The sequence below is a fragment of the Protobothrops mucrosquamatus genome, unplaced genomic scaffold (genome assembly GCF_001527695.2).
Source record: "Protobothrops mucrosquamatus isolate PMUCROS unplaced genomic scaffold, P.Mucros_1.0 scaffold2473, whole genome shotgun sequence".
NCBI classification, from domain to species: Eukaryota; Metazoa; Chordata; class Lepidosauria; order Squamata; family Viperidae; genus Protobothrops; species Protobothrops mucrosquamatus.
Genome location: NW_015388543.1, coordinates 187,679 through 211,851, shown reverse-complemented (window position 1 = coordinate 211,851; position 24,173 = coordinate 187,679). Strand labels below are relative to the sequence as shown.

The 24,173-nt window shown below is 37.5% G+C and overlaps 1 protein-coding gene and 1 pseudogene across 1 annotated transcript in view; one reads left to right on the top strand and one right to left on the bottom strand.

The window, feature by feature from the left end:
* Positions 1-24,173, top strand: part of FZD3 (frizzled class receptor 3) — a 29,727-nt gene that overhangs the window by 4,459 nt on the left and 1,095 nt on the right. The window contains exons 2-6 of the mRNA XM_015825067.1: positions 3,243-3,711; positions 15,051-15,247; positions 16,908-17,925; positions 21,481-21,629; positions 22,832-23,065. Of these exons, the coding sequence (XP_015680553.1) occupies positions 3,523-3,711; positions 15,051-15,247; positions 16,908-17,925; positions 21,481-21,629; positions 22,832-23,065 (1,787 nt within the window). The 5' untranslated portion in view covers positions 3,243-3,522. The remainder of the gene's footprint in view (positions 1-3,242; positions 3,712-15,050; positions 15,248-16,907; positions 17,926-21,480; positions 21,630-22,831; positions 23,066-24,173) is intronic.
* On the bottom strand, positions 5,674-7,378 carry LOC107295742 (annotated as a pseudogene).

Sequence of the window (24,173 nt, the reverse complement as noted above, 5' to 3'; positions counted from 1 at the left end):
TTAACCTAAAATCAGTTCTGATATCGCTGTTTTACTAACATGACAGCTTATTATTCTAAATACTAAACCTTCATTTTGTTTGCAAATAATAATATTAAAGATTTTAACTACCAGCAAGAATGAGTCCTTACATTTAAAGAGTACCTGTCATTTCAGATCCATCATGGCAGTGCCTGTTAGTGGGCATCCACTCACCTGCTGCCCGCCACGTCCCTCACCTTGTTGTGTCACTGCTGCATCATCAGCCGTCCCATTAAAGTGAATGGGACTGTCAGTGAGTCAATAGCGGGTCAGAAGAGGAGTCATTGTGGGACAGAGATGACAGTTGCTCTTTAAAAAGTATAATTTAAATAGAGTTGATTTAAATCAAGCCTTTTTACTAGTGATTTAAATCATTTTAAATCGTGATTTAAATCGACTTGATTTAAATCAAATCCACCCTGACATTTACTATACATAAATACTAGTTTTCTGTTTAAACAGTACTGATTATGCTTGAACATGAACCTGCATCTGAAAATAATCATTGCTTTTTTATTGCTTAGTTAAAGCATTATAGTTTTTTAAAATATTTATCTTTATGTGATTATGTATGGAACTTGTATACTTTAAAATAAGAAAATTAGAAATTAATATACAGGTCATATGTCAGTGATGGCGAACCTTTTAGAGACTGAGTGCCCAAACTGCAACCCAAAACCCACTTATGCATCGTCGAGTCCCAAGTGGGTATGGCCCATTGGCTGGGTGTGGCCCATTGGGTGGCCATGGCCCATTGGCTGGGTGTGGCTGTGGTGGTAACAGCTGACTGGGTGGGATTAAAAAGTTCAATCAATCAACTTTGCAAGATCTTTTTTCCCCGCGAGAAGTTGAAATTGACTGATTGAACCTTTTTTTTTTTTTTTTGCACACGGCAGTGGAGGCCTAAAGTGAAAAGGTTTTATAAAACCCAGCTGAAGGCCTAGGACTGGGGCGACGGCACATGTGCCCACAGAGAGGGTTCTGAGTGCCGCCTCTGGCACGCGTGCCATAGGTTCACCACCATTGTCCTATGTTCTATTAATAAATTATTTTGGATGATCATTAATTCTAATCATGTGCAAAGCCCAATATATTTCTCTGAGAAAAAAAATGTCCTAGTTTACTTCCAAAGTATATTAAAGAGAAAAGACTCGTATATATTGATTATATTTTCTCAGTGAATCTGAAATAAACTTCTTGCTTTAATGGTAAATTATTAGTGGGAAAAAATATTTATCAAATTAAGGTACTGAACATTTTACTCTCACATCTTAGTTTTCCTGCCAGATAAATATAGCAGGTAACTATATTTATTTTTGCCATAACATTTTATAAACTTATAATTCCCTGTTGGTTTATCTTAAATGAAAAAAATTACTATTAAGCATGACAAAATTACCATAGTACATTTAATATTTATGCTGAAGGGACTGTTTAACATTGAGGACTAAATTTCAGGGGAACATCATCCTATCTCCAAAGTGTTATGTAAAAAAGTGTAAATATAAGAACTAACATTTAATCTGGCATCTGGTTTCCTGTAGTGACCTACTAGATAGTTTTTGAAAATTCAGCGAGACTCGGGAAGAAAAGTATCCTTTGCTTCTTAAGCAGTTTTTCATTTGAAATATCATATTAGATATCCAATAGTGCAGAATTTGCAGAAAGTAGATAGAATTTTTATTTTCTTTCTGTTACATTGTTACATTAGATATAGCATACATCAGCTGGTTCATTTGGGTCACAATTTAAACAGCTTCATTAATATTTTAGTGTGTTAGCTAAGCTCTTCTTGTTAATTTGATTCAATTTTGCCAAACCTATTCTTTTGGCTTCTTTCATTTGATCATTGAATTTCCAACTAGGTCTTGAATAGCTGATAATACAGTATTTGCTGTTCTTTAGCACTTTTTTTCTCCTTGTTCTTCACTGAAGTCAATAGTCTCTTTACTATATATTGTTTGTTGCTCACTCTGCAAATTGGTATTATTCATAGTTCTGAATAAATCTGAATTTGTTTTTAATTGCTTCCAGTTCAGTATTGATAAAGAATTTGTGTTTTAGAATTACACATTTTGGTCCATAAATTTCTGCTCATTAATCACTAAATGCAAATGTCTTTTTTTCCAAAGCTGGTACATTCACTTTTGAAATCTGCATTTCAGTGGTTCCGATTGGTAGAAATATTCTATAATGGACTAGTTTTCTTCCTTTGACCAAATTCTTCATTTTTGATTGCCTTCCAGTAGCCTGTCAGCTCCACACCTAGTTGCTTAGCAGGGGGAATTGAGCCTTATAGCACATTTGTCAATGAATACCTAGTAGCCATAGCATCCAATGTGACTTTTGTTAATCTGGGCAACAGCATGAAGTTCAAATTATGTATTCTCACAGCATTGAATGGGGGGTGGGTGTTGAAACAGATTTAGTCTGACTGTTCAGCTGATATGGTTGCATTTGTTCAACATAGCCCTTGACATCACTAAAGCGTCCAAGCTCCTCCACCATAATGAAGTACTATTTCTTTGGAGGGGACTTTTATTTATGATTGGTCACATAACCCAATGTTTAGGCTAGATTTGGTATTTTATCGAGTGCTTCCCAAGGACTCGGAATAGGCAAATGTTTGATAGTGTAAGAGATATCATTGCACGATTGAACATAGTGCATCTTTCATATATTTGGCATACATCTAATAAGTAATAAAGTATTTTATTTATTGCATTTCTATTTCCTATTTATTTGGATGTACACAGGAACCCTTATTTATTTATTTGTATCTCACCATTATTTTTACAAATAACTCAATGTGGCAAACATATCGACCACATCCTATTTTCCCCACAACAACAACCCTGTGAGGTGGATTGAGCTGAGACAGAGCAACAGACCTAAGGTCATCCATTTGGCTTTCATGTCTAAAGCAGAAGTTGAACTCACGGTCTCTTACTTCAAGCCTGGTGCCTTAACCAGTTAGGCACCCATCTGGCTATTTTATATTGATTATTAAAAAAAAGTTTCTCCTCAGATTGTATAAATCTTTTGCCTTTACATCAATTATATCCCTATGACAACCCTGTGAGGTAGATTGGGCTACAAAAGAATGATTGCTCCAAAGCCAACTCTGTGTGCTCCATGGTCAGAACCTGAGCCTATGTCTTTTTAATCTATGTCCAGTATTACTTTGAACTTTAATAATGTATTTATGTTCTTATCCTTAGATTATTGATAGAAGAAAAAAAGCTGTCAACATGAAGTCTGATTGGGAATGTGGTTAGTCAATAAGTTATGATGATACAATACAACATACATGATGGTATGGAAGAAAAAAACAAGACGAAGTATCTTAGTGTTTTGGAAATAAAAATATTCTATTGGACAATGCTAAAATCTATTAGTGTGAAAAGTTATTCAGTCTCTGAAGAACCTTAAGATAAAAAGTTGAAATATCCAGCAATGGCTGATAAATAATTTGGAGACCCTCATGACTGTTGCAGAAGAATGGCTGTAATTTGGATGATCCATTATCTTTGGCTTTTGGCAGTTCTAGCAAGATGCAGTGGTGGCCACAGCCTATTCTCATGTGAACCCATAATCCTGAGGATGTGCCAAGATCTTCCGTACAATACCACATTTATGCCTAACCTTTTGAATCATTATGATCAACAAACAGCAGCTCTAGCAATGGAAGTAAGTATTTACATTCAAAATATAAGTCAAGATCTTCACTACAGTTGTTCAGAATTATTAACAGAGAATAACATAAATGTATTTACTACTTTTGTGCTATTTGGGGGGATTTACAAAGCATGAAACCTTCATGAGGGGTCATCACATGTGATTATATGTTCTCTGGATCCAGAGAGTTTTATTAATATATAAAATCACTTTTTATATTATGAGTGATGAGAATTTTTTTAAATGAAAATATATAACGTGGATAAATGTGGCTGTCATGGATTAGTGCCAACTTTACTTATTTTTTAGTAAACTGCTCATGAGACAATTTTTGATCTTGAGGAATTATAGAGTTAAACAAGTACACCCTATGCTTTGGTGGATCACATGCAATTAATAATGTTGGTAATCTTTACAAAACAAATATTTCTATTCTTAAATATATTTACAACTGGAATGAAGCTTTTTGAAAGGGAATATATTTTCATTGGGGGCGGGTTCTAATTGAGACTGCAAATATTCTTCTGGAGATATTAATTTATAAGATGATGAAAGTGCCGATAGGGAAGAATGTAGGGAAAGCATTATACATGGTGAGAGAGACAAAATAAAACATACTGAGCTACACCAAATGGAAAATGAAGAAGATATATCTAGTGCCTCCTACCTTTTTTGTACTTCACTAATCAGATCTGCACTCTTTCCAAAAAGGAAGGAGAAATGGAAGAATCTATTTCGTATTTTTTTCTAATATCTTTCTATAGCTGTTATAATGTAGACCAATTCCATAAGCACTCTTTCTACCCAAAGTGAATGGTGTAATCTGTAAGAGGTAAGGCAAGAACTACCTGTTTCCAAATTAAAGAAAATGATTATGTAAACATAACTCATTCACTTGCTAAAGCTATCAAATATCTGCCAAATATATATACACTTAGAAAGATGGCTGGAAGAAGCCTAGATTTTAAATTTTGCAGCATAGATGTATAAAGCCTCTGATTTATTTGACTTGCAATAGCCAATGTAATGTTCAAGGTTTTACTGTTAGCAATATTTCCAAGTACTGCCTAGGCATCTTCTGCAAAGTCTAGACAGGAGCTGAATTAAAAATTTAAAGTCTGGAGATCTGTGATTTACTTCTGGCTCTAGGCATGAATCCTGATATAATTTAACTTTAGTAAAATGATGTCTGCCCTCCAGTGCTATTTTCTTTTGCTCTTCCTCCTTTAAATCCCATGTGTACTTTCAGAATCAATTCTGGAAGTTCAAAAGACTCTGAAGTAGAATTTAAGAACATTCAATTAACCTGAAATTGTTTTCAGGTGGAAAAATACAGTACTGGAATCTATTTAAAGACTTTGGGGTACTTTGCCTGTAGAAGGCTGATTGCTGTACTTGTTTGCTCTTATCTTTACATGATACAGGCCTATATTGTCTGATGTGTGGTACCTGGTACCATGAGAATTATTTCATTCAATCAAAATGAGGACACTCAGATGCTTCTGTACATTAATTGTATTGACATAACATAAACATAAGGATAATTTGTCTAAAACAATATGGACTTTTTTGTTCTTTTCCAACATAAAGTGCTAAGAACCATGGCAGAAAGGCTGGTGTATTTTCAAATTTGTTTTAGGAAGTAGTATCAACCCCAATATGAATGGGAGATATACAGCTTTACAGACCATTGGTGGATTCCAGTGTTGGCATCGGACCTGGATATCTCCGAGACCGCCTTCTGCCGCAGGTTGCCTCCCATCGGCCGGTACGCTCCCACAGAGTGGGTCTCCTCAGGGTGCCGTCAGCCAGACAGTGCCGGCTGGCGACCCCCAGGGGGAGGGCCTTCTCGGTGGGAGCTCCCACCCTCTGGAACGAACTACCCCCAGAGATCCGGGTGATCCCNATTATTATTATTATTATTATTATTATTATTATTATTATTATTATTATTATTATTATTATTATTATTGTTTCACCTTTAACAGCCAAATAGATGATTTTCAACCACTTCTGTTTCAGCTCTTCGTTATCTGCTGCAAAACTGTGCACAGACTTAGACTGAGTCAATTTGAAACTGTGAGGGAGATCAGCACTTTTTGGGATGTCATCTACTGTGTAGCCCAAAAGTGGAATAGTACCCAAGGCTTTGACATCCTGTGGAGCGCCATACATATATAAAATAAGGGCTTCATGTTTAGGTATCACACACCAAACCTTTTGCCATGTTTTCAATTTTTCCAAGTACTGTAGAAAACTACATATCACACTATTCCCTGACACTTCTGCCGATTCAATCTCCAAGATTCTTCTTTTTTTCTTTTCTTCACTATCAATGCACCCTGTTATAATGTGGTAGTAATCTTTACAGACTTTGTTCAGTTTATTGCCATCATACTCAAGATTAGCTTTATAATCAGAATATTTCCAGCAAACCATATGTCCACAAGCTCGGCAATGATGTCTCCTCCTTGTTAGTGCATTAAATGGCCCTTTCATATACATAGTCACTTCATTGTCTTGGATCCATCTTGGGGCTCTCTTCCCGAACTCAGCAGTAGAAACTTCAGTAGGCATGTCATCATATTCTTTTGCAATTGCATTTCTGAATGTTTCATTTGTTTGCTGAAAAGCATCTATAATACTCTGAAGAATCTTTATCCATTCTTCTTTGTCTTGTTCAGAGCTGGTCTGCAGCTCTAAAGTTTGTTCTTTCCCAGACACTTGGAAAGTGTGTGGGTATTCTTCATTGTGGGTTTCTACAATCTTCATACCATCAATGCTTACTCTTGTCCGGACTGTAAACTTAGATCCCACTAAGCTGAATTTTGGTACACAGTATAGCAACATGTTATTGAATAAGAAGAGATATCTTTCTTGAGCTGATGTGTTGCGAGCAGCAAGCTTAAATATTTGCCCTTTTATCAGTTCATTTGAAGGGTTGACAATATCTTCTTCCTCCCCTAACATTTCATACATTTCTAGTAACTTCTTCAGATTTTCCATTTTCTGAATGGCACTATTAGAGTGACTTGCAGCTGTGGATATAATTTCCAAGGACTTTTCAGCATCTTTCCAATTGAGAGAATACTTTCCTTTAGGTTTACCAACATTTAAAACAGAAGAGTCGTTCTTCAGTTCATTGGAAAAGGATGTGCTGCCTCCTTCAAAATGACTGATGAGATCAGACACTTTACTAGATTTTTCTTTCGAGGCACAAGAAGAGATAGGTGTAATTTCCTCCATTCTTGGCTTCGTGGTATACAAAGCTTTAGGGTTTAGCTTTAGACTTAAGGGTTTAGTGGGTAATGGATGACTGTGAATTCTGCAGGTGTAATGGCTTTGGAGGCACTTGTGGCTTTGAGTTTGAAGCTGGCCACCGAGAATACTTAACTGGATCGTTTCCATTTACTCCTTGAACCACTTCATTGCAGATGCTTGGCTTGTACAGCCTAGTTGTACTGTTTAAAGAGCAGGTTGGAGTGACTAAGATCTTTGGACACGTACTGCCACCTGCTGCTGCCACCGCCACCGGTCCCACTCCCCTTGGGAGCACCGTGAGGGACTGAAGCAAAGCAGTGGCGGGGCTCTGGAAGACGAAGGCTGAGCTGTGCAAGCTGGGGCTGGATTTCCTACGTATGGCCATCCGCCTGAAATTGATGCTTTCGGCCCCGTTCATCTTGCCTTCTCTCCTCAACAAGCCAACAAGGGGTGTCTGTGTTGACACTGCCCTTTCCTCGGCCCCTACCCGGAGCACATCCTTCGGTGCCCAGCAACATGCACTTTGCTGGCTAACGGAGTTCGCCTTAACTCTCCAAGGCTCGCAGCTGCCTCCTTGCCCCGCCTGGCGTCAGTTGGCCACGAAGTCTCCTTGCGCTTTGCGTCTCTCCCCTGAGAGAGAACCCGCATTTCCGGCAGGTGGAGGAAGCGGGACGGGCACCTTGGAGTCCCCGGCTGCGCCAAAGGTATGCACGTACCTGGTTAGGGTTACCTGACCGTCGTGGAAGCTGCACGCATGTTCTAAGCACTCCAAGAGTTCTCACTTTGAAATGGGGGAGGTAGGTCAAAGACGTAGATTATGTAGATTATATAAAATTATAAATGGTATTTTTCTATAAAAATGCCTCTAAAATTCACAATATATAAACAGTAAAATTAAACATTCTGAAAGAATGTATTATCATATAGTCTTCTAAGATATGGGGGGAAAATTGACTTTGCGGTATAGAAACTTTGGGGGAAAATTGTGCCTGAAGAATATGTATTTTCCTTCTGTACTTAATCTCATCTTTGTAAAACAAAAATCTTACTCCATCTTAAAAATGAAATGTCATTATGAAATTTGAGATTTTACATGAGGTAAATACTAGGATTTGGTACAATAGTATTGTCATTTCATATCAACCAGTCAGTATTGACTGATGTTAAAATTGTAGTATCCACACTTACTCTAAAGCACTTCATCCCTTTAATTCTTTTGCATTTTTCCCCTGGGCTTGTATTTTCTGCAGGCTCAGAAAAAGATGCAGCTCCTCCAAGGATGTACTGATAAGTATCACATGTATAGCCACATTTATTATGAAGCAGGTTTTTAAAAAAATTATAATCAAATGTATATTGAATCCAAAGCAATCCACATGATATATTATTCCAGTACAGATTGAAATTGGCTTGTTATATCTTGCAATTTAGACAGATTTTTCCCCCAAAGGTTCAAATTTATTTATAACTTTTTTAATCAAACTCTTTAAGCTTTTACTGATATACATTTACATCTATTGACAGAGGTACAGTTTATTTTCCATCTTGTACATTTTTGTAGCTTTGTGTCCCTTAAATTTTAATGATTGAGGCTGTAACTTTTTGAAAGCTAAGGTGCTTTGTGACTTCTTTATATAAAACATTAGGGTTGCATTTGTATTAGTCTGTTTGAGACATCCAGTTTGTATAAGCCAGACATCAAACTGCCGGCCCGTGGGCCGGATGCGTCATGCTGAAACTGCGCCCACCCCATTGCTTGCAATAGGGAAAAAGTTCTGATACGTCGCGCGACGTCATGTGATGTTGCAAATTTGACATGCCTGGTATAAGCAGACTAGGAGTTGTCCATCTGCAATTAGTACTGTGAACTGTTAATTTACCCCCCCTCCTCAAAAAGATACATCTAAGCCGGGGTGGGCAATTAATTCTCTCAAGGGGCCACATGAGAAACTGGAACTGTGTGGAGGGCCACTGCCACCACACTACCCCTCTGCCTACCAGTGGCCTACCCCCTGCCGCCGCTGCCATGGGCCAGACAGGGATGGCTGGATGTGCCCGTGGGCCATAAAATACCTAGATCTGATCTAAGCATATTGCTTTTATTAGGAATGTGTATTAATCAGTTATACCAGTGGTGGCGAACCTATGGCATCTATGCCAGAGGGGGCACTCAGAGCCCTCTATGTGGGCATGCGCGCCTCGCTCTTTGGCTACGTTTTTGAAGGAAAAAGCCATTTCTCAAGCCCCTTCCTAGCCAAAACAAGCCTCTGGAGCGCGCGCGCCTCGCTCTTCTTAAGAGCAATCCTGCGAAAACAAGCCTCTGAAGCAAGAATGCTCGCTCCGGAGGCTTGTTTTGGCTAGGAAGGGGCTTGAGAAATGGCTTTTTCCTGCGAAAACTTAGCCAAAGAGCTTGCAGTCTCTGCCAGATCTCCGTTGGGATAAAGTGTTTTAGCTCCTATAGAGCGCTTCCAAACGCAGCCAGTCCCTGCGTTTGGAAGCACTCCATAGGTACGGAAACATTTTTTATCCCAACAGAGATCTGGCAGGAGGCTCCGTTTCTCAAGCGCCCCATTTTCTTTATCACAATGGAGATCTGACAGAAGGCTCTGTTTCTTCAGCGCCCCATTTTTTTATCCCAACGGAGATCTGGCAGAAGGCTCCGTTTCTCAAATGCCCCATTTCAGGCATACGGAGTTTGCAGTCTCTGCCAGATCTCCGCCAGATCTGGCAGAGACTGCAAGCTCCGTATTCCTGGAATATGGCACTTGAGAAACAGAGCCTTCTGTCAGATCTCTGTTGGGATAAAAAATGTTTCCGCACCTATGGAGCGCTTCCAAATACAGGGACCGGCTGCGTTTGGAAGCGCTCTATAGGAGCTAAAAGATTTTATCCCAACGGAGATCTGGCAGAGACTGCAAGCTCTGTATACCTGGAATGGGGCGCTTGAGAAACAGAGAGCTCCTTTCCATGCAGGGTGCTTCAAAATGCAGGGAATCCTTGTGTTTTGAATAGCCCCACCAGAGCACAAACACTCCACAATCCACAATGCCAAACCCTAACCCCCACCACAACCCAGGGCATCCACAATGCCAAACCCTAACCCCCCCACCCCAGGGCAACAACATTCCTTCACTAACCTCCTTTCCAGCTTTGTGTGCAAGGCAACAAAATAAGTTTGTGGGGACTAAAAAAAAAAAAAGATCAATCTGACCTTCCAACTTCTTGCGGAAAAAAAAAGATCTCGCAAAGTTGGAAGGTCTGGTTGAACTTTTTTTAACCGGTAGTCCCACAAGCTTCTTTTGTTGCCCTACACGCGGTGGCTGAGAACAGAGCTGGAAAGGAAGTTAGTGAAGGGAGGCTTTGGGGAAGCAAGGGGAGATGGGGAAGGGACTGCTCTGGCCTCCGCTGCCTCACTCCGCCAGCATCAGGGCTCGGAGGCTTGTTTTCGCCAGTAAAAAGCCATTTCCCAAGCCCCTTTCTGGTGAAAACGGAGCCAAAGTGCACCTCGCTCTTATTGAGAGCAATCCTGCGAAAACAAGGATGACAAAGGACAGCACAGTTAGTTCTGAAAATGAAATCCTTAAAGTGTGGACTTCTCTGCCAAATAATTTTAAGTCAATGAAAGCACTTGAGATTGCTTTCCTTACCTTGTTTGGATCATCTTATGCATGTGAGCAGCTGTTTTCAGCTTTGAATCTGACACCAGAAACAGACTAACAGATGACCTGAGTGCTGCATGTGTTGCTCTCAAATTTACAAAGTATGAGCCAAGGTTAGACAAATTATTAGCATGCATATAACACCAAAAATCACATTAATTGTTCAAAATCATGCCAAATGCAAACTTTTACCTTTCAATAAAAAGTTGTTTGTATCATTGAAAGGTTTGTTATTGTGTTTTTCTTTTAAGACAAAAGATGTTAATGTATGAGTTGTTTTTTCTAAACTAAAACCTCAGTATTCAGGTTAAATTGCCATGTTGGCACTTTGCGATAAATAAGTGGATTTGGGGTTGCAGTTTAGGCACTCGGTCTCTAAAAGGTTTGCCATCACTGAGTTATACAGTTGCTTTGCTTCTGTTGCTGCTTGGGGTTTTGTGGTATTTTTATTATTTCTGGAATAGTTGGTTCCTTCCTCAATCATTTCTCATGGTTTTTGCTTGTTTTATGCTATTATCAACTTCCTGAACTCGATGCCCTTGAGATATTAAAACTTCCATCTCCCTCAGCAAGCTGAATGGAAGATGATAAATAAAATATGAAGATTTTATTTCAATAATATTTATTTTGAAGCAATTTTATATTTAAATGTTGGCTTTGTTTTAGAATCAACAAGTTTAATGTCTTAGTATTAGAATTAATTCAAAATGTTAAAAAAAGGAGTCCCTGCAGATTTTACTCTACTAGTCGTTGCCAACTCTAAGGGGCATTGTTTCAAGGCCATTGAGCCAGTGCAGTCTGAAGACATTTTCATGGTAAAGTGGCCAGCATGAATGGTCATGCAGCACTGTTACCTTCCCACCGAAGTGGTACCTATTTATCTACTTACATTTGCATGCTTTCGAACTGCTAGGTTGGCAGGAGCTAGGGCAACAATGGAAGCTCACCCTGTCATGTGGTGCTTGGATCTTAAGCTGGGCTGCCGGCTTTTTAGCCGCCCAATTCAAAATGTAGGAGAACTGAATAAGAATATAATTATTTTATTGAAAATCATGAGAAATGTGCACTGTAATTTTAAGTAACCCAATAGTAACTCCACAGACATCCCCCCCAAAAAATAATATATTTTTTAGTTCAAGTTCACTGTGCAGCTAACAAATCATTTTGTGATTCTCAGAAATCATGCTGCTGAATTTCAATAGCAAACTATTAAGAAATGCAGATATAATTTTCTGTTGCTTTTCTTTTAAGCCTTACATATCCATCCAGAATTTCCCTAAACCCCAAAACGCTCCCTGTTACAATGGAAATATGAAAATGTGGGAGTTTCAGTGGAGGACTTTTAAATTATCTGGAACCACAGTGAAAATCTGTGAATGAAAACAGTGATATTATGATAAAAGCCTCGTCTATATTTTCCCTTAGTTATTAATCTCTTTAAAGCTCCAACATATGAGTTATTGGAATGGCAGAAAAAAGTAGTTATATTAGGATTTAAGTGTTAAGTGTTGCCATGTATTTCAGGGATAGATTTGCTATTTCGTAGCATGCAGACTTGTTCAGTGAAGATGCAGGGTTTTCAAATTCTTATTTCAGCATAACTCCCTGATAAATCAGGGTAAAGTTGATTTGTGTATTTGCCATGATTGTATATTTCAAGGTATCTTTGCCTCTGCTGTATATCTCTGTGTATATTAGCAAGACCTTTTTTCTTTGATAATTGTTCCTATGGTTACCAGCCTTTTGTGGTGTGACAAAGGTTAGTGTTCTGATTCTCATGAGCCAAATTATACCCTTTGACTCTACCCTTTTCACACTTCAGACTAATCTTGGCCTGTGGTAGGCTTGATATTCTATGAATGCAATGTTCCCATGGTAATAGGTATGGAACACTAAAAGGAGGGGGCAGACTGTGAATAGAACATGCAAACCTTATTAATTTGAATGTAAATAAAGGAGGAACATTCCTTGGAACTTTAAGGATCAGTAGATTAGTAGAAAAGAACTTTTTCCAGGTTATAAACTTGTTTATGTTTTCTATTTCTTGATTTGGATGAAATTAAATTGTTCATGTCAAAGGCAGTGATCAACAGCAAAACAAGTGTTAAACTGTGTTTCTGTTTAGTTTCTTTTTTTGCAGAGAAGATTCCAACTGAAATTCAGAATACATACAGTTGAAAGGAGGGAGGAGAGAAATTTTACTTGCCTAGGCATGAGCAGTTGCCATGCATTCAAGAGGAATTATCTATAAGAAAATTGAATTAATTTATATTTTGTACATTATGTAATTGATTGTGAGCTAAAGAAATATGGGAGGTTGTATTTTTGGGACTCTACATTTTGACACTTTCTCTCTTAGAGGAAGGGTAAAGGAAGTAATTATGCTACTGGAATTCAGAATATGAATATTTCCTCTATGTTTAAGATAAATATAAGCATAGGCAAGAATCCTATTAAAATGCAATTCATTTTTATTAAAAGAGCAGAAGAGGTACATAAACTATCTTGACACTGATTATAATGGAGTATACTAATTAAAAATTAAAAGAGAAAAACTGTTTGAATAAAGCCTCCTTTGCCCTTTTATAGAAACAGCCTTTTGCTGCTAGCTGCCTTCATATACAGTACATGCTTTTCTTTGCATGATAATTTTTTTTATTTTTTAAAAAAATTCAAGCTAAAAAATGTATTATTAAAACATCCCTTCTCCTTTTCTCGCTTCTAGTATTTCATAGTGTTAATACTCTCCCCCATTAAACTTCAAGATTTTTATCAGTCCATGCTGCTTCTGTAAGGATTCTGTACTATAATAATTTCTGAAATTTTAGTTCATAATATATTGCTTTTGGCTTCAAATTAAAATCTGGCCATAGAATTAATCCTTCTCCTAAATCCTGCATTTAAAGTACCAAAGGGGTAAGAGACTGATAAAATGACTTTCTGCATATAGGTAGTTACTTATTCAGAATTTGCATTACTCTAATAATATGCATTCACTGGGAATATTGGCTGTCATTGGGAATGCTGACAGCTTGTCTTCCAGTGCTTCTTATGTCTAGACAGTGTATAATAATATTGGAATATGAAATTGAGATACTGCCTTACATCTGATTTCCACCTTTCCTCCAAATAATTCTAAATACCATACGTGTTATTACAACCTCAAAAATTCTGAAAAAGACCAAACTAAGAGGGAATGATTTGTTCAAGTACCACCAAGTGGGGTTTTTGGTAGTCATTTCAGTCAAGATTTTCCTAACTTCTAACTCATTATTAGTACATTATTTTCTTCAGCTATGTCTGCACTTTTAATCATATTTGTTTTTCAACCAATATTCAACCGAGTATTATTGCCTTGTTTTCCTTTTACTTTTCCCCACCTCTTTTCTCCAAGTTCTCTACATAAAAATATGATACTTGGCTGAATATGCTATCTAAATATTTAATATTTGCCTGTTTTCTAAAGAATTATTAATCTGAATGTGAATTCTGGTTTAATGCATTTATTATGTTGCCAAAGAAGGGTAGAATCCTTTGTACTCATGTTAAAGTTATTTTCTATCTAGAATAAGCTGGTATTTTAAGTATCCAATATTTTAGGTGTAACATTTAATTAATTTTGACTGAATATACAACATTGAATAATTGGGAGTATAAATCCAATACTGCCAAAAATGTAAGAAGTTAACAACCCCCCCCCCCCAAGAAAAGGAGGTTTGTATCTGAGTGTGTAGCATTTTTTTGTCTGGTTGGTATGCTTTATCAATATATCTCATGAAAACCTATTATATAACTTATGTATTATGATGCAGATCAACAGTAAAATATTGAAGGCATCATGGAATTGATTATTTTATAGGTCATTGTATAAATATTGTATAACTTATCTATATATAAATAAAAATGTAAATGTTCGTTTGTTCAAAATCTTAAATCTCCAAAAGTTCGTCACCAATTGCTTTGAAATTTTGACACAACGTTGCATTCAAATACGCACGTGTTTTTATATACCTATTATTATATAGATGTCACACCTGTGACAGGTAAAAACATGCTTTTTTAAAAAAACAGCGCCATCTGTTGGACGTAAAATTAACCCACGCTAACCAGACTGAGCCATAGCAACGCATGGCCAAGGACAGCTAGTTATATAATAAATTGGGAGAGGGTATATCATGCTCTTGGCAGACGGGCAGCATTCAGCTTTAAATCACAAATTACATAGAGTTATATTAGTCAAAAATGGCATGATAAAAGGAGTTAATGTTATTAAACTTTTTTTAAAGAATTTTCCTGTTTTTTTGTCTGACATGTTATTTTACCTATTTTCTCAAAACTCTGTAAGGATTCTGAGAAATCACAATATACAATATAGAATTTGGTTGTTGAAATATTGGCTCAGAGCTACTTACTTTTACTTCTTTTTTATAGCCATTTCATCCTATGGTAAACCTTGATTGTTCCCGAGACTTTCGACCATTCCTATGTGCTCTCTATGCTCCTGTTTGCATGGAATACGGTAGAGTCACCCTCCCATGTCGCAGAATTTGTCAACGAGCATATAGTGAATGTTCAAAGCTCATGGAGATGTTTGGTGTGTCTTGGCCTGAAGACATGGAATGCAACAGGTGAGTGAATCCTCAAGATTTGTGTTTATTAAAATTATCACCTGCTATGTCAGTGGTTCTCAACCTTTTTAATGCCGCGACCCCAACCGGTCGTAAGTCGAGGACTAAACCGGTCGTAAGTCGAGGACTAAACCGGTCGTAAGTCGAGGACTACCCAACCAGTCGTAAGTCAAGGACTTTCCCTGCCCGGGAGCGCCGCACATGCGTCGTTCCGCCCCCTGCGCCGGCCGAGGCGTAGCTGGCAAGCGGCAGAGACGGAGCAGGCCGACCACCAGCTGGCCCAGCCCAAGGGAGGTAAGGCACCTGCCGGAAAAGGGGAAAAAATGGACAAAAAAAATGGCGGACAGCCTTGCTTGGCGACCCCCGTGAAATGGTCGATCGACCCCAAATGGGGTCCCGACCCACAGGTTGAGAACCACTTTGCTATGTAATGTTTTTCCAAGATGTATTTTCAGACATGTCATATGTCTGTGATGAAACCAAACCTTAGCTCCCTGCTCTCATGATATATATTCAGATCTACATTATCATACTTGAAAAGTTTTACATTAATTTTTAATCAAGAATCATGGCGTTAGAAAAATGGCTTTACCATGTTTTACAGCCCATCCTAGGCACAGTTTCTTTAGAGAACTTATCACGAGCTCCAGTGAATGCTTTTGGAGGACACTGCTAGCATGTCTTTGTCAAAGCTGAAAGCAGCTTCCACATAGGGGTACCATTTACATAGAAGCCTCTTCTGGCTTTATAAGTGAACAGAAGTCAAGTATAAACTTGAAACCAATTACATTGGCCTTCAATTCAATGAAAAGAAACATGTAACTTCCACAGTACAAATCTCTGAGGGAAATCATGCCTATACACTTTTGCAGTCCAGTTGTTAGACTCCAGAATTAAAATCTGAAAAAATATGGGGTAGAATATTTAGTAGAGTTGAAAGTTATGTTGTATAAATACTAAGACAAAACTGAAAAAGGATGTAACAAATTCTGAATGAAAAATTCAGGAGCAAAAGTATAGGAATACATCTGTGTTATTTATATGCTTAACCAGGAAAAATATATCTTGGTTATATATCATTGGATAAGCAGTGCAATATTAGTATTTCAGGTATTTTATACATTATGCTGAATTTTAACAACAAAGGACTGAAGGACCTGATGATGCAAATTGTGTAAGACAAGGGATTCCACATTTGTTTTTGAAGCGTTTGTACTCTAAAATTGATTGAAGACACAGAAAACTGCACAATGGACATGGCAAACTCCAGTGCCTTACTGGCCACAAAAATATACACACAAAGCAATAATCTTTTTCTATTATTCATTTAAATGTTTTTAAGATGGTTGGTTGTTTTTCTTGGTTAGCTACAAAAATCTCGTATAGGATAAATGTAGTTGACGAAATGTCATTTTCAACATGAAATCAGGCAAATCTTCAGCTATAAGCCTCTGAAAAGAAGTTGGTACTGATAGTTGGATATATGAAATTATTAAACTAAAATGTGTATAAGAATTTGATTTCTAGCCATAGAATCCTATAATTTTATTTCTTCTTAGACTATTCCTTCAAATCAATTCTTTTTTAAAGAACCAGAACAAGCAAAAATGCATACTTATATTTAAAAATTATAACTAGTCTTTTGGTCTTGCTGTTCTAGGTTCCCAGACTGTGATGAGCCTTACCCTCGTCCCATTGATCTCAATGTAGTTGGGGAACCAACAGAAAAAGCAACAGTGGAAGTGCAAAGAGACTATGGTTTTTGGTGCCCTCGAGAACTGAAAATAGACCCTGATCTGGGCTACACATTCCTACGGGTACGGGACTGCTCGCCTCCTTGTCCAAATATGTACTTTAGACAAGAAGAACTTTCTTTCGCACGATACTTCATTGGTGTGATCTCCATAGTCTGCCTTTCCGCTACCTTGTTCACTTTCTTGACTTTCCTGATTGATGTCACAAGATTTCGTTATCCAGAAAGACCCATAATCTTCTATGCTGTTTGTTACATGATGGTGTCCCTAATTTTCTTCATTGGCTTTTTGCTAGAGGACCGGGTTGCCTGCAATGCCTCCGGCCCTGCCACTTACAAGGCTTCCACAGTGACACAGGGCTCTCACAATAAAGCATGCACAATGCTTTTCATGGTACTGTATTTCTTTACCATGGCTGGGAGCGTTTGGTGGGTGATTCTTACCATCACTTGGTTTTTGGCAGCTGTCCCAAAATGGGGTAGTGAAGCCATTGAAAAGAAAGCCCTCCTCTTCCATGCTAGCGCTTGGGGCATCCCTGGAACCCTTACCATCATTCTCCTAGCTATGAATAAAATAGAAGGTGATAACATCAGTGGAGTATGTTTTGTTGGCCTTTATGATGTAGATGCCTTGAGATACTTTGTTCTTGCTCCTCTCTGCCTGTATGTGATGGTTGGAGTTTCTTTGCTACTTGCTGGCATCATTTCTTTAAATCGGGTTCGTATTGAAATTCCCTTAGAGAAGGAAAACCAGGACAAGTTGGTGAAATTTATGATTCGAATTGGCGTCTTCAGTGTATTGTATCTTGTGCCACTGTTGGTTGTCATTGGCTGCTATTTCTATGAACAAGCTTACCGAAGTGTGTGGGAGACAACATGGATTCAAGAAAGGTGCAAGGAATATCACATACCTTGCCCTTATCAGGTAAGTGAGCCTAACTCTTAAATAATTTCCTTATGTTCAATTCTTTGTGTCCCTCAAGGTGGATAGCATGTTGTTTATTCTATAACTTTGGTACCAGTCTCCTGCAATATATTTATCAAGTAAAAACATATTACCTGGCATAATTAGATGACTATAAATATGATTCACAAGAAATCCAGTTTTAAAAAAATGAAAAGTGAAATTGAGAATGTGAACATGAATGTAAATTTTTAGAACGTATGATCTTCAGAGAAAATAGAATCATTTGGTTTGGGTTTTTTTTAAAAAAAATCAAATTTAAATGCCCTGAAATAAAAAGTCCTCCAGTTAAGAAAAGTATTTAATGTAAATACTTTACATTAAAACAATTTAAATACACTAGGCATTAAGCATGTCCATATAGAATTGCACATGGTGCTTTTCTGTGCTTTTACAAAGTAAAGATCTTAGCACTTACCAAACATGAAAAATTATGAGAAGTACACACTGAACATGCCAAATGACTGTTAGGTAGTTGAGGGAATTACACACCAGTATGAAATGGAGAGGATGGTTTACTGAACAGAAACAGTCTTTATTATAGTATCTTGAATAGAGCCATTCAGAAGGAATGAACTGCAATTGCTATTAAATGCCTTTTTTTAAGCTGATAAAATGCTATTATGAGATGGTAAATAAGATTCTGGAATAATAGTGCTTTCTTTTGTGTGTATCTCACAAGGTCATTTGAAAAAAAGGTCATGTGTGATAAATTTGGCATTCCAGTCTCCAACCATAAACAGCATATTTTACTTGCATGTTCTGTCAATTTTAGATTAATCTTGAGCATAAAACATGTCAACCTCCTCTTCTAGTTTGGTATTCCAATGTAATAAATTGAATATCAAGATGCTGTAATCTTTTGTGGCTGGAATTTGAGAAAACAAAATGTGTCAAAAATACTTCTGATAGTATCCAAAGAAATTATATTCAAGCAATAATAGTCCGTAATCTATCTATGTGGTTGCTAGTAGTTGGAAACAACGGCACATTGTGTTTTTATTTATTTATTTAAATATTCCTCCTTTATTTTTATAAATAACTCAAGGCGCAGCTCTTTCCTTTCTCCTCCTATTTTCCCAACAACAACAACCCTGTGAGGTGTGTTGGGTTGAAAGAGAGTGGGTGGCCCAAAATCACCTAGCTGGCTTTCATGCTTAAGGTGGGATTAGAACTCTAGGCCCAAAACCAAACAAACCACATTGTGGCTTAGGATAGTGCTTAGAAACCCAGTATGTGTCTTGGTTGAAATGTAGATTATATTGACCTATTTTTGTGTTTCCCATCCCTAGATCTGGGTTGGTCCTTGAGCATACTCCTTTTAACTATGCTGAATAGCACATAGGTAAATGAGGATCCTATAGAATACTTGAATTTGAATGATTTTTTTAAAATATATAAATTTTATCTCACAATACCTATAGTCACAATGAAATGACTATAGGTAGCTTACAATAAAAAAGCAATAAAAATAAAAATGTTAAAAACTGCAATTAAAAGATGTCAACAGTATTATTAATAAAATAATGGAGAGAACTGATTTTAAAAACAGCCATCAAATAGCCCAGACCTGCTGACATAGCCATGCCTGAAGAGATTTCTGGGTGTATATCAAGAATGGGGCCAGTCTCACTTTATGGTCAGATGGTGTTTTACAGGGTGGGTACCATGGCAAGTAAAGGCATGTCTCTTGGGTCCTGCCATATGAAATTCTTTCACAGATGGGTTCCACAGCATATCTCTTCTGCGGACCTGATGAAACTGGCAGATATAATTGGGAGGAAGTGATCCCTCAGATAACTCAGCCCCATGCCATGAAAGGCTTTAAAGAGTCTATTGGTCCAGCAACGGGCACAATTGGCATACAACATGAAGCTTGCAAAGCCCTTCTCACCCCAAATTGCATTCCAGGTCTGTTTGGGACAGTGCTGTGAAGGAAGGTGCTTACAGAAGGATAGGTGTTGTGATGGACTACAGTGAAGCAGCAATTTCCCCAGAAGGCGGTAGCACATTCCAAGGAGAAGGACGAGACAAGAGGCCACATAACCATAGAGCTTGATAGGAGACAGAGGAAGAGAGTTAGGATAGCCACTCCCTAGAATCTGCCAGGATATGTCAATTGGGGTAAGAGTAGCGAAGGTTTAATCTTGCAAGATTCTGTCTATTGAGTATAAACAAAGACCTGAACTTTGACTGGATTGTTCTATGTTCTTGGGCTGAGCCTGACAAGTGCAATCCTATAGAGTCCAAAGATGGCATAATCCTTGAGCTAGAGGGTCCAAATACTCAGAGCCAATCAGTCTTGCCAGGGTTCAGCTAAAATCTGTTATTCCTCATCCCCCCAGCCTCCAGGCATTGGGCTAGAACATCAACAGCATCTTTTAAGTCACCAGGGGCAGAAAGGTTATTGCATGCAGATGATACCTCACTCCATGGTGATGGATGATCTCATCCATGGCTTCATGTAAATTTTTGTCCTGCACTTTACTTTTTATATTAACAATTAAGCTTCCTGGGCTAGCAGATTATTTTTCTCTTGGTATGGAGTATCTTAGTCTAAATAAGGCACTAATACATTCTTTTTTTTTTCTATATAGAGTTATTCTTCAGGGAAGAATTTCAGATTATAGTTGTTCACTTTCTCTCACCATCTGGTCTGTTCTATTATGTCATTTAAATTATTGATAAGGGACTAAAGGAAGCAGCTGCAATTTGAAATTTGAGAAATCAAAAATCCAACAAACAACCCTAGCTTTTAATGGCTACACAGAATGTTTGTCTCTTACACACTGTACAGTACCAATTGCAGAAATAGAAATCAAACTATACTGCATTTTTAGATAAGTTTCTACCCCATTATGTCGAGAAGGGTCAACAGTCACTTCACTGACTAACCATTTCTTGATGCTCTTTTCTAATATCTTCAATACCATATTGTCCAGGAACCATAAGTGATTCAGATAACATTGAAAAAGCCTCCAGATTTCTACATGTAGGTAGTCCAGCTCCCTCTACTTCAAGAACAGGAGTGATATTTACCAAATATTGCTCAAGCACAAAAACAATTCATATAAATGAGAAACTTGCAAATAAGGTATCCATGTAGATCTTTTTTGTAGAACCACGTGAACAACTCCCTTTTCCTTACTAATTTAATACTATTCTCAATCCAGCAATGATTGCTAAATTAATTGTACAAATTAAAAATGAACACTATTTCAAGAAAACAGCCCTTTTTCTTACATCTCTCAGGCAGGAGTTCTAGAGATGTATATAGTGCTATTGCCAAAGATTTTCTTTGGGTAGTGACACATGAACCTATTACAACAGGGACATTTAAATTGATTTAAAGTCATTTATCTATATTGGATAAAAGACCTTCTGATAAGCAGTTTTGGATAATAAAGGAAAAAATTGTGTACACTGGACTATAGTAATTATTTTTAAATGATTTAATACCTGAAATTGTATCAGTGCAGACTTTGTCTGTTTGTTATATTTGCCTCTTTTTTACAGGTTACCCAGATGAGTCGACCGGACTTGATCCTCTTCCTTATGAAATATCTGATGGCTCTCGTAGTAGGAATCCCATCAGTCTTTTGGGTTGGAAGTAAAAAGACTTGCTTTGAATGGGCCAGCTTTTTTCATGGGCGCAGGAAAAAAGAGTGAGTTGAGGTCCATATACTTGGAAGGTGGGGAAGGTTGAAATATAGGAGAAGCCAAATCTGCCTTTTCTAGTTGATATGTTAGCCAAAATCCATAAATGTCATACCTGCTTACTTCCATTAACTGTGCTTTCAGAATCAAAAATGAATCCAGAAACACCTAACAATAAATTTGATTTTAGGAGGTATGCAACTCTACTCTATTAGTTGAATCCTTCTGGCCAGGAAACCCATTTTCCATTGGTTTTAATTCCTGAATTTTTAGCTTGTTTCCCCTCCTCAATTCCAAAATTATCTGTTTGGATTTATGGGTAAAAAAACAGTTCATGTTGCCATATACTGATGATATTGTATTCCAAAACTGAAGGTGACTTTTCTTGGCAATGTTGTGTATTATAAATGTTAATAGCATGGGCAATGAAACTGCAGTACTGAATGCAATATTACAGGCTAACTATGCCCACAATCTGGAGTCAATCCTAATGGGCTTGAGGTTAACTCAACCTTCCATCCTTCCGAGGTTGGTAAAATGAGGACCCAGATTGTTGGGGGCAATATGTAAACCGCTTAGAGCACAGGTATCAAACTCATCACGTGACGTGTTGCAACGTATTGCGACTCTTTTTGCATTGCCGGCAATGGGGTGGGTGCAGCTTCGGTATGATGAAACCGGCCTGTGGGCTGGCAGTTTGACACCCTGACTTAGAGAATGCTGTAAAGCACTATGGGATGGTGTATAAGTGCTATTAATAAGTGCTAACAAAACTGAACTTAGTGAGATCTCCATAGTCCACAAATAACATGTTACAAAGCAAACTTGTGCTGCATTACTTGCCAGGCACAATTAAAGGCCCCATAATACCATGCCTCCCCAAAGTTTATTATATTGGGTAGATGGCAGCTAATCTACAGCAGCCAGGTTGAACAATCAAATTGTGCCCAAGGACATAATAGCTTATATCTGTTTGGTGGCTGCAGTGTTCTGGGAATGATACAGTGCAACTGCTATAATTGTAGTGGTAATTTTTAACCATTTTCAACCTGTCTGTCATGCATTGCCTTAATTTTGAATGATAGAGATATAACAGAAATATGCACTTTTGAATTCATGCAGTATAGTCAGAGCTTTTTGTTGCCTAGCTTGTTCTACATGCTGCTGCTTCCATTTGTCTTTGAGTGTTAAACTGATTGATATTTACCAGGGTTGTTAACGAGAGCCGGCAAGTACTTCAGGAACCCGACTTTGCTCAGTCTCTCTTGAGAGATCCAAATACACCCATAATTCGCAAATCCAGAGGGACTTCCACCCAAGGGACTTCTACTCATGCCTCCTCTACACAATTGGCTATGATGGATGACCAGCGAAGCAAAGCAGGCAGTGTGCATAGTAAAGTCAGTAGTTACCATGGCAGCTTGCATAGGTCACGAGATGGCAGGTGAGGAAATTAAAATATTATCCTGTAAATAAGCAGAGTATAAATTCCTATTGAAACCAAGGCAGTATGAATTCAAGTGAAATGACTGAGTCAAGGTTCCTAATGATAACAGTTGTAGGCAATTATTCTTCCTTCTACTTACTATACACTAATTTGAAATAAAATTTAGCAAGTTTTCTAGGGTTTAAGCTACCTTTCCCTAACCTGGTATATTCCTAATGTAATGTAAGTTCATTGAAATCAAAAGCTCTAATTCTTAGCAATTCCATTCTGTAATATATTCAGTGATATATAACTAATTAATGAGGGCAATCGTGTCTAGAGCATTTTATAAAGATTTCAAAATGCAAGTTTTATATATTTATGTATCCTAGCCAGTTTCTGGTCTAATTCAAAGTGCCTTTAGATATGACTTGGCTCCAAAATATCTTAGGAACTATTTCCTCCAAGTAACATTTTCCTTGTTCATGCATACATGCAGGGGAAAGATGTCAGTTATGTTCCCATGAGAATCTAGACACTCATTTTCTGTTATGACCCTCATGCTTTGGAATATTTTGCCCATGAGGTTTGCAAAATTTGGTCAATTTTATGAAAGAGAGAAGAGTTCTTTGAGCAGGCATTCAGATTTATTTGAATAATCAATATACATGGGAGCTATTGTTATTTTCATTTTTGCTTGTATTTGTATTACTCATGCTGTTTTATCTTATGTAATCGACCAGGAGTCATGATTGAGCTGGGCAATATTAAAGTATTTGAATGAATAAATAAAATAACAGGAAAGAATAACTGGAATGGTTTTAAAAGAAAAAGAAGTCCTGGAAAATATGGTTATCAGTGATCATCAGTTCTCATGGCTAAGATTAGATTAAGGTCAGCATTCTTTTGTTAGAAAACAGGAAAAACCTCTGCCCTTATATTTTTATTATGGGCTTATATGGCACATCTGATAGATGATTGTAAAATACAGAATTATGACCTAGGTAAGTATTTGGTCCCATCCAGCAAGTTTCTTATAGTCAGATTATCCATGGTTAACTTGTGCCTCTGTGAATATAAAATAAGTATGCTTAAAAGTGGAACCAATATTACATACAAGTCATAA